We start from the raw sequence: 19,142 nt of genomic DNA, 5'->3' as shown, positions 1-19,142 counted from the left end.
AAAGAGGATTTTCCAAAGAGTCAAAACAATAGTTGATTAAGAAAGTTATGATGTGTGCCAAAAAAGATCGTGATCGAGTATAATAAGGATTTATAATCTTCATCCTATCCTGGCAGGATGACCAAGAGGTACACACACTCAACTCACCTCTGAGCTGTCTAGTCTAGGGTTGAATCTTGATGCAGCTATAAGCTGTCATCCCGGTGTTTCAGAGGCAGAGCGATTCATCAATGTGTGTGCCGTCCCTCGGATGGACGTTAAAAGGGCATCCCATCTTCTGGCATTAGCTGTTGGACGTTAAAGATCCCACAATGTCCTTTAAGAAGATAAGGTGAGGTGTCGCCATCACCATTGCCAAATTCCAGCCCAAACCTCAACCAAACGGAAGGGTTGGCCAGCCGATTTAGGAAAAAATTCGGCCAAGCTTCCCATGGTCCACCCCACAAGAGCGTGGAAACAATTGTGAACGTTAAAGTAGATGATAATTTTTATCCAATGAAACTTTAATGGTTGCCTCAAGCACCATTAATGTAAATAATCTATATTTGAATAACATTGCATCTTTGCCAGCCATTGGAATTACCTTGTTCAAGATGTTCAACAGACTGGGAAATAGATCTGGACAGATCACGGTTCGGTTGATATCCCCATTGCCGAAAATGTCTGCCTCTCCCACGGCCGTCTGTGATACGAAGTTGTGCATCTGCTGAAGAAATACCATGGACACCAGCAGGATGTTGCATTCCACCAGTCAAACTTCTGTTTCCATCTTGTTCTGGAGTGCCATCTGTTGAAGCAACACAAGCAAATTTTGAATGGAATTGCAGGGTTTGACTGTGAGGAAAAATCCAGAATGGAATAAACAAACAAAATATTAAAAAACAACTAATAATATGCATTTTTTATACTTAGTCGAGGCTCGTCTCAGAGCTAACACATGGAACATGTAATAAAAGGAGTGGGAGACAAGAGGGAGAGGGAGAGAGAGAGAGAGAGAGAGAGAGAGAGAGAGAGAGAGAGAGAGAAAGAGAGAGAGAGAAGCACAACAGTAGGGAACAGGGATATCATGACATTTGTGGAAGAGAGGGGGCCGGAGTGGGGTACACGGTATGAACAAGATGGATCGTGCAGGGGCTTTCAGGAAAGAAAACAGGGAATTTGAAGGAGGTGGATTTGGGGTGGATTGAAGGTGGTAGAGAAGATCAAGGGTTTAGATGGGGGATGTAGAAGAATAATTGAATGTCCTCTACCTTCTGTGGTTTAATATGAAGAGTTTATTACCGGAGACATATTTATTGATTTTAATACAAGCAGAGATACAAGGATACTCAAAATCAATGAACAATTACAGGACAAGGAAGTCAGCCAGCATATATCTCTCCATGTTCCTTTGTGAAAAGCTCTTGAAATACATTTCTCCACCAAGAAGCGGCACACCAGGGAGCGTAGGGTTGGGAGGGTGAAAAGAGCTGAGAAGCCTTAAGATAAGATGTGTATTGAAGAAATGTCTGATCTGCCTTGTCTCACCACAGTCGAGGCAGTGTTGTTATGAGTATAGACAAGATATATTGGCACAGGGAAGCAAGTCTGATAATTATCAATGGATTTCATGATTTTAATTAAATTTAACCACGACAGGGAGGATGGTGAACAACTGTTTCGAAGCCCTGGAGGGAGGTGTGGGATTGAAAAGAGTGTGGGAGTTTGTTCCCAAGGAGGGGAAAAACAGGGATGAAAGCGTGAAGGTGAGCACAGAGTCTTGATTTTGGCAGTTTCACCAGAAGAGAGTTGCTGGCAGATCTTGTGTCCAGCAGGAATATTTGGGGGACAGAGCATAGACAAAGCAGGTGGTGCTAGGCCGGAGAGGAATCTTTAGAAGATGGAAAGATCACCAACATTGCTGCGGTGAGAGAGTGAAAGGCCCTCAGAATCAGCCTCATCGCAGGAGATACCAATGATTCTAAAAGCCTTGGTTTCTACAGCATGAAGCCGAGCTAGGTGTGAGGCAGGAGCACCAGCCCAGAAAGGAGAGCAGTACTCCATTGAGCTGTGGATGAATGCTTTGTAAGTGGTGAGTAGCTCAGTTGAGCCAAGAAAAGACTTCACACGATGGAGGATGCCCAGTCAGCGACTGGCTTTGGAGGCCAGCTTGGAAATGTGGCTCTCCCAGGAAAGATCATGGTAGGGAGTGAGGCCCAAAAGTTTGAATGAATGAACTTCAAGATGTTGATTAAGAAAGTAGATGGGAGGATTTGCCAGATGGTCCTTTCAAAGTGAAAAGAGAGAGAGGGAGGAGAAAGAGAAGCGGGAGGTGAGGGAGGGAGGGTCAGTGGTGGAGATTGTGGACGGGGTGGAGAGGAGGGCGTGGAAAGTGTGGAGGGGGTGGAGAGGGAGGAGGGAGAGAGGAGAAAGAGTGTAAGATTTGTCAAGATTGAAACACATATTTCAAGTGTTTGACCAGCTCGTGATTCTATGAAGATCTGCAGAGAGGGAATAATAGGCCACTGTCAGCCGATGTGAATGATGAAGGATGTCATTGCAGAGGGTGAAGTCATCAGCAGAGAGATAAACAGGATTTTCCAAAGAGTCAAAACAATAGTTGATTAAGAAAGTTATGATGTATGCCAACCAGCAAAAGAACGAATGAAATAATAAGGGTTTATAATCTTCATCCTATCCTGGCAGGATGGCAGGGAAGTACGCACACTCACCTCTGAGCTGTCTAGTCTAGGGTGGAATCTTGATGCAGCTATAAGCTGTCATCCCGGTGTTTCAGAGGCAGAGCGATTCATCAATGTGTGTGCCGTCCCTCGGATGGACGTTAAAAGGGCATCCCATCTTCTGGCATTAGCTGTTGGACGTTAAAGATCCCACAATGTCCTTTACGAAGATAAGGTGAGGTGTCGCCATTACCATTGCCAAATTCCAGCCCAAACCTCAACCAAACGGAAGGGTTGGCCAGCCGATTTAGGAAAAAATTCGGCCAAGCTTCCCATGGTCCACCCCACAAGAGCGTGGAAACAATTGTGAACGTTAAAGTAGATGATAATTTTTATCCAATGAAACTTTAATGGTTGCCTCAAGCGCCATTAATGTAAATAATCTATATTTGAATAACATTGCATCTTTGCCAGCCATTGGAATTACCTTGTTCAAGATGTTCAACAGACTGGGAAAAAGATCTGGACAGATCACGGTTCGGTTGATATCCCCATTGCCGAAAATGTCTGCCTCTCCCACGGCCGTCTGTGATACGAAGTTGTGCATCTGCTGAAGAAATACCATGGACATCAGCAGGATGTTGCATTCCACCAGTCAAACTTCCGTTTCCATCTTGTTCTGGAGTGCCATCTGTTGAAGCAACACAAGCAAATTTTGAATGGAATTGCAGGGTTTGACTGTGAGAAAAAATCCAGAATGGAATAAACAAACAAAATATTTTTTTTAAAGAAGCATTTTTATACTTAGTCGAGGCTCATATAGGAGCTAACTCATGGAACATATAATAAAAGGAGCGGCAGACAAAGGGCGGGAGATAGAGGGAGAAGCACAACAGTAGGGAACAGGGACATCAGGATATCTGTGGAAGAGAGAGGGCTGGGGAGCGGGGAAGGAAAGGTGAAAACGGCATGATGGAGAATGAGAAGAGGGGCTGGACAATACGTGCTTGAGGGGGATGTAGTGAGGAGGAAATTATTTATTTTATTTTTGTTTTTTATATTTAGGACATTAAAAATAGGGTATAAAGTTGGGAGGCAATTGAGGGAGGAAGTAGGGGGTGAAAATAAAAAGACTGAAGATAGGACAGAGAAAGGACTATCGTGGACACACAACGACTAACGGGGGAGCCTGGTAGGCCTCAAAACACCCGATATGAAAAGTCCGACTAGTACTCACAATTTTTCACGAATTTTTAAACAAAACCGAATTAGTAGCACACAGTAAACACAGAAACAGCAAAATAAACAAAATCAAATTGACAAAACGACCGGGAGTACCTATCTTTGAGAAAACGGCCAAGTCGAGAATCCCTTCAATGCCAAAGGAAGTCGTAATGGTCGACTTCCATCAATAAACTATAGACAGCAAGGAAAACATTACCCAATAGAGTCTTGAGAAAAAAGGATATGTGAATGGTTTGGCCCTCCCTTTGTATTTGGATGAAGTTAGCTCACACGATGCATCGCTGCCATTTTGTCTGGATTTCAATGTTTCCCCATCGAGTGGAAAATTTTATCGACGCCATTACGACATTACGACCCATCGAGAGCGCGAGTGGCAAGTTTGATTGATCGAGACGGTATACAATATTGCCAAAGTAACGCTAAACTGGAGGTTTTTGGAAGTCATGTAATAAAAGGAGTGGGAGACAAGAGGGAGAGGGAGAGAGAGAGAGAGAGAGAGAGAGAGAGAGAGAGAGAGAGAGAGAGAGAGAGAGAGAAAGAGAGAGAGAGAAGCACAACAGTAGGGAACAGGGATATCATGACATTTGTGGAAGAGAGGGGGCCGGAGTGGGGTACACGGTATGAACAAGATGGATCGTGCAGGGGCTTTCAGGAAAGAAAACAGGGAATTTGAAGGAGGTGGATTTGGGGTGGATTGAAGGTGGTAGAGAAGATCAAGGGTTTAGATGGGGGATGTAGAAGAATAATTGAATGTCCTCTACCTTCTGTGGTTTAATATGAAGAGTTTATTACCGGAGACATATTTATTGATTTTAATACAAGCAGAGATACAAGGATACTCAAAATCAATGAACAATTACAGGACAAGGAAGTCAGCCAGCATATATCTCTCCCTGTTCCTTTGTGAAAAGCTCTTGAAATACATTTCTCCACCAAGAAGCGGCACACCAGGGAGCGTAGGGTTGGGAGGGTGAAAAGAGCTGAGAAGCCTTAAGATAAGATGTGTATTGAAGAAATGTCTGATCTGCCTTGTCTCACCACAGTCGAGGCAGTGTTGTTATGAGTATAGACAAGATATATTGGCACAGGGAAGCAAGTCTGATAATTATCAATGGATTTCATGATTTTAATTAAATTTAACTACGACAGGGAGGATGGTGAACAACTGTTTCGAAGCCCTGGAGGGAGGTGTGGGATTGAAAAGAGTGTGGGAGTTTGTTCCCAAGGAGGGGAAAAACAGGGATGAAAGCGTGAAGGTGAGCACAGAGTCTTGATTTTGGCAGTTTCACCAGAAGAGAGTTGCTGGCAGATCTTGTGTCCAGCAGGAATATTTGGGGGACAGAGCATAGACAAAGCAGGTGGTGCTAGGCCGGAGAGGAATCTTTAGAAGATGGAAAGATCACCAACATTGCTGCGGTGAGAGAGTGAAAGGCCCTCAGAATCAGCCTCATCGCAGGAGATACCAATGATTCTAAAAGCCTTGGTTTCTACAGCATGAAGCCGAGCTAGGTGTGAGGCAGGAGCACCAGCCCAGAAAGGAGAGCAGTACTCCATTGAGCTGTGGATGAATGCTTTGTAAGTGGTGAGTAGCTCAGTTGAGCCAAGAAAAGACTTCACACGATGGAGGATGCCCAGTCAGCGACTGGCTTTGGAGGCCAGCTTGGAAATGTGGCTCTCCCAGGAAAGATCATGGTAGGGAGTGAGGCCCAAAAGTTTGAATGAATGAACTTCAAGATGTTGATTAAGAAAGTAGATGGGAGGATTTGCCAGATGGTCCTTTCAAAGTGAAAAGAGAGAGAGGGAGGAGAAAGAGAAGCGGGAGGTGAGGGAGGGAGGGTCAGTGGTGGAGATTGTGGACGGGGTGGAGAGGAGGGCGTGGAAAGTGTGGAGGGGGTGGAGAGGGAGGAGGGAGAGAGGAGAAAGAGTGTAAGATTTGTCAAGATTGAAACACATATTTCAAGTGTTTGACCAGCTCGTGATTCTATGAAGATCTGCAGAGAGGGAATAATAGGCCACTGTCAGCCGATGTGAATGATGAAGGATGTCATTGCAGAGGGTGAAGTCATCAGCAGAGAGATAAACAGGATTTTCCAAAGAGTCAAAACAATAGTTGATTAAGAAAGTTATGATGTATGCCAACCAGCAAAAGAACGAATGAAATAATAAGGGTTTATAATCTTCATCCTATCCTGGCAGGATGGCAGGGAAGTACGCACACTCACCTCTGAGCTGTCTAGTCTAGGGTGGAATCTTGATGCAGCTATAAGCTGTCATCCCGGTGTTTCAGAGGCAGAGCGATTCATCAATGTGTGTGCCGTCCCTCGGATGGACGTTAAAAGGGCATCCCATCTTCTGGCATTAGCTGTTGGACGTTAAAGATCCCACAATGTCCTTTACGAAGATAAGGTGAGGTGTCGCCATTACCATTGCCAAATTCCAGCCCAAACCTCAACCAAACGGAAGGGTTGGCCAGCCGATTTAGGAAAAAATTCGGCCAAGCTTCCCATGGTCCACCCCACAAGAGCGTGGAAACAATTGTGAACGTTAAAGTAGATGATAATTTTTATCCAATGAAACTTTAATGGTTGCCTCAAGCGCCATTAATGTAAATAATCTATATTTGAATAACATTGCATCTTTGCCAGCCATTGGAATTACCTTGTTCAAGATGTTCAACAGACTGGGAAAAAGATCTGGACAGATCACGGTTCGGTTGATATCCCCATTGCCGAAAATGTCTGCCTCTCCCACGGCCGTCTGTGATACGAAGTTGTGCATCTGCTGAAGAAATACCATGGACATCAGCAGGATGTTGCATTCCACCAGTCAAACTTCCGTTTCCATCTTGTTCTGGAGTGCCATCTGTTGAAGCAACACAAGCAAATTTTGAATGGAATTGCAGGGTTTGACTGTGAGAAAAAATCCAGAATGGAATAAACAAACAAAATATTTTTTTTAAAGAAGCATTTTTATACTTAGTCGAGGCTCATATAGGAGCTAACTCATGGAACATATAATAAAAGGAGCGGCAGACAAAGGGCGGGAGATAGAGGGAGAAGCACAACAGTAGGGAACAGGGACATCAGGATATCTGTGGAAGAGAGAGGGCTGGGGAGCGGGGAAGGAAAGGTGAAAACGGCATGATGGAGAATGATAAGAGGGGCTGGACAATACGTGCTTGAGGGGGATGTAGTGAGGAGGCAATTATTTATTTTATTTTTGTTTTTTATATTTAGGACATTAAAAATAGGGTATAAAGTCGGGAGGCAATTGAGGGAGGAAGTAGGGGGTGAAAATAAAAAGACTGAAGATAGGACAGAGAAAGGACTATCGTGGACACACAACGACTAACGGGGGAGCCTGGTAGGCCTCAAAACACCCGATATGAAAAGTCCGACTAGTACTCACAATTTTTCACGAATTTTAAAACAAAACCGAATTAGTAGCACACAGTAAACACAGAAACAGCAAAATAAACAAAATCAAATTGACAAAACGACCGGGAGTACCTATCTTTGAGAAAACGGCCAAGTCGAGAATCCCTTCAATGCCAAAGGAAGTCGTAATGGTCGACTTCCATCAATAAACTATAGACAGCAAGGAAAACATTACCCAATAGAGTCTTGAGAAAAAAGGATATGTGAATGGTTTGGCCCTCCCTTTGTATTTGGATGAAGTTAGCTCACACGATGCATCGCTGCCATTTTGTCTGGATTTCAATGTTTCCCCATCGAGTGGAAAATTTTATCGACGCCATTACGACATTACGACCCATCGAGAGCGCGAGTGGCAAATTTGATTGATCGAGACGGTATACAATATTGCCAAAGTAACGCTAAACTGGAGGTTTTTGGAAGTGTAAACAAGGCGATTTGTGTTCTCCAGTGTTAAAATACATAATTAAAATAAAATAAAATAAATGTTTTAAAAACTGCAGAAAACAAACAAACATTGAATCGGAAGATTACAGCCTTTGATGCATTGGAGATGCACCGTCTTTAATTTTTTAACTATCAGGCGGACAGACAAAGAGCCTGAAGCAATTGCTTTACCTTAAGTTGGACAAGACGACATACAATTTGGCCAAATTCAGAGCCAAAGGCTGTGATATGGCAAAAAAAAAACTCAACGGTTAAGCTAAACTGCAGGTTCTTGGGATTGCAAACGATTCCTGTTCGACAGTTTCAAAATATGAAATCCAATTGAAAAAGCTAAATATAAATTGTTCCTCGACCATAGACAGACTGACAGACACTCAGACAGAGTGAAAGACACAGACATCTTCTCCACCCCATGCATACTATCCCTCATTCCTCCCTACATCCTGTATTTGTCCAAGTCTCCCTCTATTTTGTGCTTAAACCAGGCTGTTGGTGTTTCTCCCTATTTTGCTGTCCCTTTTGTTGTTGCGTCCTGATCCATTCTGTGTTCTAGCTCTTCCGCGAGCTTTGACTTTGTATTCATGAAAAGGCAATGTCCTATTCTTGATCCTATTTCTGAGCCCAGTCCTATAACTCATCTTCATCGATGATCTGTCTGACTCTCTGAAAAATCCCTTTGTCTATTTTCTGATACTCCACCCTCTGCTATGACATCCCTCATCCTTCAGATAGGCGGACCACAGCCTCTTCCCTCTCTTCAGACGTTGAAGAAAAATCACAAACTGGTCAAACACTTACAACATGTCTTTCAATCCTGACAAATCGCACCAACTGGGCATCCTTCATCATGCAAAGTACTTCCTTGGCACACCTGAACTATCCATCCACAGCTTGATGGAGTACTGCTCTCCCCTCTGGGCAGGCTCACCCACCTCACATCTTTCACAGCTTGATGCTGTGGAAACCAAGGCCTTTAAGATTATTGGAATGTCTCGGAATGAAGATGAGTCGATGGGACTGTCACTTTCCCACCGTAGACAGGTCAGTGGTCCGTTTGTCTTCTACTGCCTGCTTTCTGGCCTTGCACCCTCTACTCTTTCTGTGCTTTGTCCCCCATGCACCCTCACCCTATACCCCCAACCCCCTCAGTTTTCTGCAGAGCCCAGATGGTCCACCATCACCCATCTGGTGAAACCTCCTAAATCCATGATCACTGCGCGAACTTCCTTCACTCACTTGTTCCTCTTTTATCCTGCCTGTGGAGCCAACTTCCTCATCCTCTTCAATCTCATTTCTTCCTCCACGTCTTCACAACAACAGCGGCTGATTCAATGCTTTGGTCTTGATCAATTCAATGCTTGGGTGTGTTCATATGTACACAAAGATATTGAGTCAGACATTGAGAAGGTAGGATACATGTATGCAAGAAAACATCCCGGAAAGATGGTATTCATGAATCCTCTGCCTGATTAAATCGATTTCAGACAATCGCAGTGATGTCAAAAAAAACCCAAAAAGATGTTATCCTCGCTCTGCTTGGTAAAATTATATTTTTCAGTACAATGCTAATTTTTGCACACTTCCCAACCACTCCCCAACCTAAAATCATGGCTCTGCACCTGCTACCTACCTTAGGACACCCGTTGAGACCCTAAAACATTCCACAGGTTTGGCGGGGCTAGCCCCAAAACTGAAGTAGTCCTTTTGGGACAGACAGACACATCTGTTTAGTAATATAGATAATGTCGATACATCGCTAAGCTTTCATTTTTTGACTCAAGTTTCACTTAGAAGTTATTTCGCACATTTCCAACGTGTTACCATTAGTCATCTGAGCCAATCCACATCCCAAGGTTACCGATCGAGTTTGCTGATGTCCTTTAACCACACTATTCCCTTTCAACCAGAGGCCGCTCACCTTGGAGACCTGATCACACCGTTTGCTCAGGGAGGTTTTCCCAATATCTAATCTTGTAGCGGCTGCCGCTGGGTGTTCACAATCGCCTTGCACCTATCAAGGACAGGTGCTACGCGTCCCGGGCGAATTCGTGCCCGACGCTACCAGTCCCTGGTCCGCAGCTCACCAGCGCTCAGACCTCCAGGAGGCCGCCCGACGGTTTGCCCCCGTGCCAACATCCCACCACGGTGACCCCCAGTCCTACATCCCCCCAGCACTCCGCACAGCGGAGTATGTTTTTGTGCGTCACGACGCACATCGGTGGCCACTCCAGCCGCCGTACGACGGGCCCTTCCGGGTGCTGCGACGGGACGACAAGTCGTTCGTCATCGACATCGGCGGCAGGTCGGACCGGATTGCAGTGGACCGCCTCAAGCCGGCGCACGTGGACGTCGACCACCCACCACGGGTGGCCCTTCCGCCGCGGCGAGGCCGCCCCCCGTCCACAGTGCCCCCCACTCGACCGCCCACCACCTCACCGGACCCCCTCCCACGACCCGCCAGGGGTCGCTTCGGCCGGGTCATCAGGACCCCCCTCAAATTGACCCTGCCGGTGCAAGTCGATTCTGGGGGGACGTGTGTAGCGGCTGCCGCTGGGTGTTCACAATCGCCTTGCACCTATCAAGGACGCGGAGCGATCACCATGCCGGGCTCGTCCAGGACGCCCGGGCAGGCCCGCGCTCAACTTGCCAGGCCTCGGTCGGGACGCCCGGGCATGCCCGGGCATGCCCGGGCAGGCTCGCCCTCAACTTGCCAGGCCGCAGCCAGGACGCTGGGCCACGCCCCCTGGCGCCGGGCCTGGGCAAACCCCCTGGGTTAATAGATATATATTGCTGACCGATAAACGGGTTTTCAGAGTGCCTGAGTGTTTGATTTCAATAAAGCAACTCAGATGAATTCCAGCTTTTTGTCGCGTCCATTCTTCCGATCGACGTGGGAGCCCCAGCTCCTTCAATCTTACCTAGTGGAAAATATTCTTCTTTAAGAGAGTGATTTAATTGCTCGAGGTCATGCCAGTGCATCTCAAAGGCCCAATTATATATCCTTGTACATCCTTATAATTGCAGCCTAAATCATGCAAATTGACGAACCAAGGTGATATTACCATGCAAACAAAACGTCCTTCATTATAAAGAGAATGATCCTCAGTGTGGGATTGAATTTTTCATTACTTGATGCAATTATTGCTTCTGTTATTATTATTTTAGAATACAACAAAGCAGTTTTGTTTAAGGTAGTATGTGGCATCAACTGTTCAAAACATTACTAAATCATTTCTCATTGCTTGGACGATGAACTTTATTAACGAAAAAATGTTAACCACTGTGGGAAATGAGGGCTGTGGATAAAAAATGGTGGATAGGAGTCAAATACTTTTTTAAGGGATCAGAAATGGGGGTTAAAGACTCGAAGAAATAGACAAGGTCAAACCCAAACGGAATTACAACGTTGAGTAAATAAAAAGGATTTTGGATAACAGAAGAAACTAGAATGGCACTCAGACGAGCGCACACCTCCGCCAGGGTTAACACTTTTACGTGTTGTATCCCACGAATAGGCAAGATCTGCATCCGGACCTGAACAAAAATCAAATTGGGATATTCTTGTCGCTAAACCAACTTATCCACCTCGTTTGGCCCTCCAACCTTTTGAGATATCATGCTACATATCGTTTTTGGCCCTATCTCTCAATGGTGAAGAATCACTTGCATGATCCAGATCAGGATCTTCACCAAAACCTAATTAATTTGTCTTTGTCACACACCCAACTTGTTCACCAAATTACGTCTGAATCCGGCAATAACTTTTTAAGATGTCCTGCTCACAAACAGCCAACAGAAAGACAGGTGTGAAAACAACCTCCATCCACCTTCTGTCGCAGAGGTAAATAGATAAGGCAGTTTTGTAGGGAATAAAAAAAACAACAACTGGGAAGACCGTAGCGAGACCATTTGGGAAATATGTTGGGAACAGGTTTCTACAAGCCCCTCCTACTTATGGTGAACCACCTGTCACCAAGAAGGTAGAATAATGCAATGCCTGCTTGTGGAGGAGTATGCCCTACATGCTGATGATGGGTACAGAGACAGGTGCATGGTGGCCAAAACCTCTCAAACATTGGTGCAGTTTCTACTATGGAGGTCAGAAGTGATTCTTCACCATTGGGAGATGGGGCCAAAAACGATACAGAGCAGGATATCTCAAAAAGGCGTGGACGGTTTTGGACGAAACTTGGTGGACCGGTTGGGTGTCTGACAAGGACAAAGAGATTCGATTTTGGTGAAGAACTGAATATGGATTCAGATATGAGAATTTTTTTAATTTATTCGTGATTCTTCACCATTGGGAAATAGGGCCAAAACCAACATATAGCAGGATATCTCAAAAACTTATGGATGGATTTGGAGGAAACTTGTTGGACAGGTTGTGTGTGTGACAAGGTAGAATCTATTCAATTTTGGTGAAGATCCGGATCCAGCTAGTAGAAATTTTAAAGTGATTCTTCACCATTGAGTGATATGGCCAAAATGATATATAGCAGAATATCTCAAAACGTTGTGGACAGATTTGGACACAACTTGGTGGAGAGGTTGTGTGTGTGAAAAGGACTAATTGTTTCGATTGTGGTGAAGATCTGAACATGGATTCGGCGACAAAAGTTATTTAATTTTTAAGTGATTCTTCACCATTGAGAGATTGGGTGAAAAACGATATACAAGATGATATTTTAAAAGGTTATGGACGAGTTATGACGAAACTTGGTCAACGAGTTGCTTAGGTGACAAGAACAAGCCAATTAGATTTTGGTTCAGGCCCGAATCCAGATCTGGCCTGTCAATGGGATACAAAAGTAAACTGTTCACCAGGCGAAGGTATGCTCTCTACTGAGTGCCGTTCTAGTTCAGGTGTGTTTTGCCAAACTTCAGTTCGGCTTTCTGATGTCTCTCTCTCATTAGTAGGGTCCTCCTGGGTCTCCTACCATAGAACCCCCTTTCATTGAGTCGGTGACGGATGGTGTGAGTTGAAACTGTCGTACCTTGTGTCTGAAGGTCAGCTTGAATCTGTTTGGTAGTTGACTGAGGTGCTTTCTCCACCATTCAAACAATCCTTCACTGCAATATTCGATCAAGGTTTCTCTTGCGGCCAAGTCCAGGGAGTTTGGCTTCAGCGCCATGGGCCTTAAACTTCCTGATAACATTACGTACGGTGGACACAGGAACATCAAGGTCTCTGGAGATGGACTTGTAGCCTTGAGATTAAAAATGCTTGGCTACAATTTTGTGTCTGACCTCCTAAGGCGAAAGTTTTCTTTTTTTTCTCCATGCTCATTGCGGTACACACGGTGACACAAAATAGCAGAATGACTCTTTTTCTCTACACAAACTGATTGAATGAGTGATTTTTATATCGCAGGCACCTGCAACTCACCACAGGTGAGTTCAAATCCAAAGTAAAGCAGAATCACCTGCATGAAATCTAATTATTTCTAACAACTTCAAGAAGTTGCCAATAATATTGTCCGGGCCATTTTTGGATTTCTGTGTGGAATAAGCTGAGGTTTAGTAATTTTTTCAGCTTTCTTGGTTTTGTTCCACTGAAAACGAAAGAAATACAGGTGTGGATATCAAAAGATTTTATAATTTTTTCGGGAAAATATTCAAGTAAATGACACGGATAAATAATAATTATGTCCTTGTGTGCATTTTATCATACACTGTTTCAGGCCGTTTGTCTGAAGCATTCCATGACGCTTTGGACTGTGCTGTATGGTCCGTACTCTGCAACAAGTACCAGGTGCACCAACTTCAACTTGAACTTGAATAATAGATTTGTTAATACTTTATTTATTTACTTTTCAACACTTTTACTGTGAGCTAAAAAGGCTGCTGCTGTGATTTTGCTTTATTTATGAGCTTGTTGCTACTCTAAATTAGAATCTTCATGAAAGACCGACTGGACAACCCTCCCATCTACTTTCTGAACAATCCTCTCCAAGAAATTCTGTCACTCAATCTTTTCGGTCTCACTATCTGTCATGATCTTTCCTGGGAAAACCACATTTCAAGCTGGCCTCCAAAGCCAGTCGCCGACTGGGAATCCTCCGTCGTGTGAAGTCCTTCCTTGGCACACCTGAGCTCCTCACCACATACAAGGCTTTCATCCACAGCTCAATGGAATACTGTTCTCCCCTCTGGGCCGGTGCTCCTGCCTCACACCTAGCTCGGCTTCACGCTGTTGAAACCAAAGCTTTCAGAATCATTGGAATCTCCCGCAATGAAGCTAACTCCGAGGGCCTTTCACTCACTCACCGCAGGCAGGTTGGTGGTCTTTCTGTCTTCTACCGACTCCTCTCCGGCCTTGCTCCCCCAGCTCTCTCTGTGCTCTGTCCTCCAAATATTCCTACAGGTCGCACAACATCTTTCAGCAACCCTCTTCTGGTGAAATTGCCAAAATCAAGACACTCTGCTCACCTTCACTCCTTCATTCCTTCATTCCTCTTTACTCCTGCCTCTGGAACAAACTCCCTCACTCTCTTCAATCCCACTCCTCCCTCCAGGTCTTTAAAACATCAGATTCAGCTGTTCACCACCATCTCTTATCTACCCCCATCCAAAACCTTGATCTCTTCTACCACCGTTAATTCACCCCAGATCCACTTTTTTTTGAAATACCAAGTTCTTTCTTGCCTGGAAGTTCCAGCAGTGTCCATGTGTTTTATACTTCACCTCCCACACCCCCCCCCCCCCGGCCTTCCCATGCCTTCTCGCCCCAAGCCCTCTCCCTCCCATGGATCTTCCGTTGTCCCTGTTCTCTGCTGTTGACTTGTGTGCTTCCCTCTCTCTCCCCATCTTGTCTCCCGCTCCCTTTTTTGTATGTTTTGTGTGTCCGTTCGTTGTTGTTTTTTGTGATTGATGTTAGCTCTTACACGGGCCTCGATTTTGTATGCAAAAAAATTAATAAATAAGTTCCCTAAAAAGTTCTAATAGAGAGAGAGGGTGGGGGTGGGGGCCCCGAGGTTGTTTGCCTCGGGGCCCGTGCTGGCTCTCAACACGCCTGTTTATATGTATATAATAAATGCATTTCTAGGATTATTACATATCGTTCGTACAATGATCTGTATGAACAAATATGCAGATGATCTGGTGTTGATTGCGGAAAGTATGGATGGACTGAAGGAAAAGATGAACAAGTAGAAGGAATGTATGGAGACGAAAGGTCTGAAGGTGAATATCGGAAAGACGAAGGTGATGGCAAGTGGTAAAGCATGTGGTGAGGTGGAAAGAACTGGGAAATGGTCATGTGCTGTGTGCAGGAAGGGTGTCGGAGTGAACTCCATTCAATGTACAATGTGCGCTGAGTGGGTTCATCAAAAATGTAGTGGTCTGAGAGGGTCATTAACCAGTGTGGCAGCTACATTCAAATGTAAGGTGTGCACAGAGGGAGCTGCAGATGGAGGAAATGTTGAGTTGGATCTTGGAGACGGCGTGAAGCTGGAAGGTGTGAAAACATTTTGCTACCTCGGAGACATGCTGAATGGAGAAGGTGGATCAGACTCGGCAACGGTTGCTAGAGTGAGATGTGCATGGAAGAAGTTTCGGGAACTGAGTGGCATGCTGATGAGGAGGGGAGTGTCGTTGAAGCTGAAGGGAAAGGTGTAAGCTGCATGTGTGAGAAGTGTTATGATTTATGGGAGCGAGACATGGGTAATGAACGTAGAGCAGCAACGAAGGCTAGGGTGGAAAGGCTTTTGTCTCCTGGAAAGCAAATCCAACGGAACGAAATCCCATTTCCTTTCACAAAGCCCGAAACAAGTGTGTGTCCACCCTCAGGAGAGCCAGGAAACAATATCTCTCCGTTCTCAGGACCGAACTCTCTTATCTGTCTCCCTCTTCCAAATCCTGGTGGCGTCTGGTCAAATCTGTTTCTGGTGTTTGTTCCCCCTCCATCCCCTCCCTCACCTCAAACGGCCACACGGCTGACTCCGCACGTGAAAAAGCTGAATGCCTCAACTCTGTGTTTGCCTCTAAATCTTGTGTCCCAAACCCATCCCTCTCTGTACCCACCGTACCCAGTCGTACCCAGCTGCTCCTGGACTCTGTGTCCTTTCCTCCTGACAAGGTGGAAAAGTTTCTGTCAACCCTCGACTCTGATTCTGCAACTGGACCTGACGGCATCAGCCCACGGGTCCTAAAATCCTGTTCTTCCGCTCCTTCACTCCCTCTATCTGTTCTCTTCACCCTCTCTTTTGCTCAAGGTCATCTGCCATCTGCTTGGAAATCTGCCAACATCACCGCTTTGCACAAAAAAGGAGCAAAAACAGATCCCAGCAACTACAGACCAATCAGCCTTCTCCCAATTATCAGCAAAGTCATGGAATCCATCATTGCTTCAGAAATGAAATCTTTCCTCTTCTCCAATGGCTTGATCTCTGATCATCAATTTGGTTTCAGACCTGGTCACTCTACTCTGGACATGCTGCTTCTGCATTCTCAGCAATGGATGGAGGTCCTCATTGCCAAACAGGAAATTAGAGCTGTCTCCCTTGACATATCACGTGCCTTCGATACGGTCTAGCACCCTGCTCTGCTCACCAAACTCTCCTCTTTTGGTATCCATGGAAATCTCCACGCATGGCTGGCGGAGTTCCCCTCTCGTCGTAGTCCACGTGTGGCCCTGAATGGGTTTCTCTCATCTCCTCTTCCTGTTCAGGCTGGAGTTCCCCAAGGCAGTGTTCTGGGCCCTGTGCTTTTTCTGGTCTTCATCAATGATCTCTCTGACTCTCTTGAAAATCCTCTGTATCTCTTTGCTGATGACTCTACTCTCTGTCGCTCCATTCTTCATCCCTCAGATCGGCAGTCTGCAGCCTCCTCTCTCTGCAGACCTGGACAAAATCACAGACTGGGCAAACAAGTGGAACATGTCTTTCAATCCTGACAAATCTCACACTTTTACGATGTCTCTCCGAAAAGACCGACTGGACAACCCTCCCATCCACTTTCTGAATAATCCTCTCCAAGAAGTTCTGTCACTCAAGCTTTTGGGTCTCACTATCTGCCATGATCTTTCCTGGGAAAACCACATTTCAAATCTGGCCTCCAAAGCCAGTCGCCGACTGGGCATCCTCCGTCGTGCGAAGTCCTTCTTTGGCACACCTGAGCTCCTCACCACATACAAGGCTTTCATCCGCAGCTCAATGGAATACTGCTCTCCCCTCTGGGCTGGTGCTCCTGCCTCACACCTAGCTCATCTTCACGCTGTTGAAACCAAAGCATTCAGAATCATTAGAATCTCCCGCGATGAAGCTAACTCCAAGGGCCTCTCACTCACTCACTGCAGGCAGGTTGGTGGTCTTTCCGTCTTCTACCGACTCCTCTCTGGCCTTGCCCCCCCCCCCCCCCAGCTCTCTCTGGGCTCTGACCTGCAAATATTCCTAAAGGTCGCACAAGATCTGCCTGCAACCCTCTTATGGTTAAACTGTCAAAATCAAGACTCTCTGCTCACCTTCACTCCTCTTTTCTCCCGCCTCTGGAACAAACTCCCTCACTCTCTTCAATCCCACTCCCTCCAGGTCTTTAAAACAGCTGTTCACCACCATCTCTTATCTTCCCCCATCCAAAACCTTGATATTTTCTACCCCTGCTAATTTCACCCCAATTCCACTATTTTGAAATACCAACTTCTTCCTGGAAGTCCTTGGTGGCCTTGTGTGTGTACTTCTCCCACCCCCCCCCCAACCCTCCTTCCCACGCCTCTTCCCCCCAAGCCCTATCCCTCCCACACATCTTCCTGCTCTCAAATGTTGTGTTTGTGTGCTTCCCCTTCTCTCCCCATCTTGTCTTCCGCTCCCACTTTTTATATATCTTGTTTGTCTGGTTGATTTGTCTGTGAAGTAAATGTTAGCTCTTTCACGAGCCTCGATTCAGTATACAAAAAAAAATAAAAAATTCGAATGGTTCGACGGATGTGCGGAGTATCGTTGAGAGAGAGGAAGACAAATGATGAATTGCGAAAGATTATGGGAATAGAGCCTGTGATTGATGCTGTGAAGAGGAACAGGTTGAGATGGTTTGGTCATGTGTTGAGGAAGGCTGAAAGTGACTGGTTGAGAAGAGTGATGGAAATGAATGTAGAAGGAAGTAGAGGACAGGGAAGACCGAGAAAGACTTGGCTAAAGGTGGTGGAAGAAGAAATGCGGGCAAGGGGGTTAACAAGGAGAGATGCAGAAAATAGGGCAAAATGGAGAAGATTGTCATGGGGACCGCAAGGCTAACCCCCGCTCTGGCAGGGAAAATGGCCTTAAAATGCCTGTTGTTTGTTCGTACAATATTTTAATTTTTTCAAAGTTTTGTCTGACACAAACCCAGACGTTACAATAATCACACATGACAACCACTGGCTCCACGAAGAACCTTATCTTCATATTGCATCGAAGTTATGAACTGGCAGTTCATTCCTTGTAACCTTTTGCCATTAACAGCATGGTGAGGATAACGCACAAAGAAAACTGCGATTTCCAATGTCGATTTATCCGTCGGGCTTCGCGCGAGTGGAAACACACAGTGGATGGACAGCAGGTGTAAACGCAGCTCACCTGGTCTGCTTGGAGGTGGACCCCTCGGCTCACGTACCCGGATCACACCCCGGCCCCGACTTCGGCCCCGACCGGAATCGACAGACCGTTGCAGATGCGATTCCTCCATCATCTGGAAAATTCAGTCCGCAGCACACCAGCAAAAGCAAACTGCGGCCGGTGAGTCATGCGGGTTTCCCGGAAACCACGCTGCGGGACTGACAATGGTTCATGACGTCATATCGTAGAAATGAAGTCGAGGCTCCACCCCTCATCTGACTTTTCCCACTCGTTACGTAATTTCAAGAAAGGTATTTTAAAATGCATTTCCTGTATGTTAGCTTTACACCAATAGATTCATAAAGTCAGTGAGTCCCAGGAATGTTAAATAAAAACACTGCATAGCTGAAGCTTTACTTTTGTGTGAGACCTGGTCAAGGTGCTACGACCCCCCCCCCCCCCCCCCCCCCGCCCAACGCCCTTTCGGTGCGAGTCATTGCTGGGCTATGAAGCCCCAGCGATGACGTCATTCAGCACCTGGAGGTGAACTTGGGAGAGGCGGAGTTCAATAAAATGGAATGCACAACACATCACATGGCAATCACATAACGGTGCTCGCATGAGACAACATGCATATATCATGGGATTCATGGCGGCTTCCTGAGAGGCGGAAATACAAGTTGGATTAATCACGTGGTTTGGCTGAGTAAGACAAACTATCAAAGCATTTGGGTTTATAATGGGATGCAAATGTCTTTCATGAACTAACCATATACACCGTCCTCCACCTGACCAAGTATGGCGGTTATCACTACACTATTAATAGT

The 19,142-nt window shown here is 45.6% G+C and overlaps 1 protein-coding gene across 4 annotated transcripts in view; it reads right to left on the bottom strand.

Moving 5' to 3' along the window:
• Positions 1-18,486, bottom strand: part of LOC137431219 (NFX1-type zinc finger-containing protein 1) — a 161,976-nt gene extending 143,490 nt beyond the window's left edge. For 2 of the 4 annotated variants that reach the window (XM_078781687.1, XM_078781688.1), the window contains exons 1-3: positions 18,337-18,486; positions 3,148-3,351; positions 584-787 (exon numbers count right to left, since the gene is read on the bottom strand). In XM_078781687.1, coding sequence (XP_078637813.1) covers positions 584-787; positions 3,148-3,351; positions 18,337-18,448 — 520 coding nt within the window. In that variant the 5' untranslated portion in view covers positions 18,449-18,486. The remainder of the gene's footprint in view (positions 1-583; positions 788-3,147; positions 3,352-18,336) is intronic. The other 2 variants (XM_078781689.1, XM_078781690.1) reach the window with 1 other exon arrangement.
• Between the last annotated feature and the right edge of the window lie 656 nt (positions 18,487-19,142).

The sequence above is a fragment of the Myxine glutinosa genome, chromosome 7 (genome assembly GCF_964187855.1).
Source record: "Myxine glutinosa chromosome 7, kmMyxGlut1.1, whole genome shotgun sequence".
NCBI lineage: Eukaryota > Metazoa > Chordata > Myxini > Myxiniformes > Myxinidae > Myxine > Myxine glutinosa.
The sequence above is the reverse complement of the archived record's forward strand: the minus strand, read 5'-3'. Positions and strand labels throughout refer to the sequence as shown.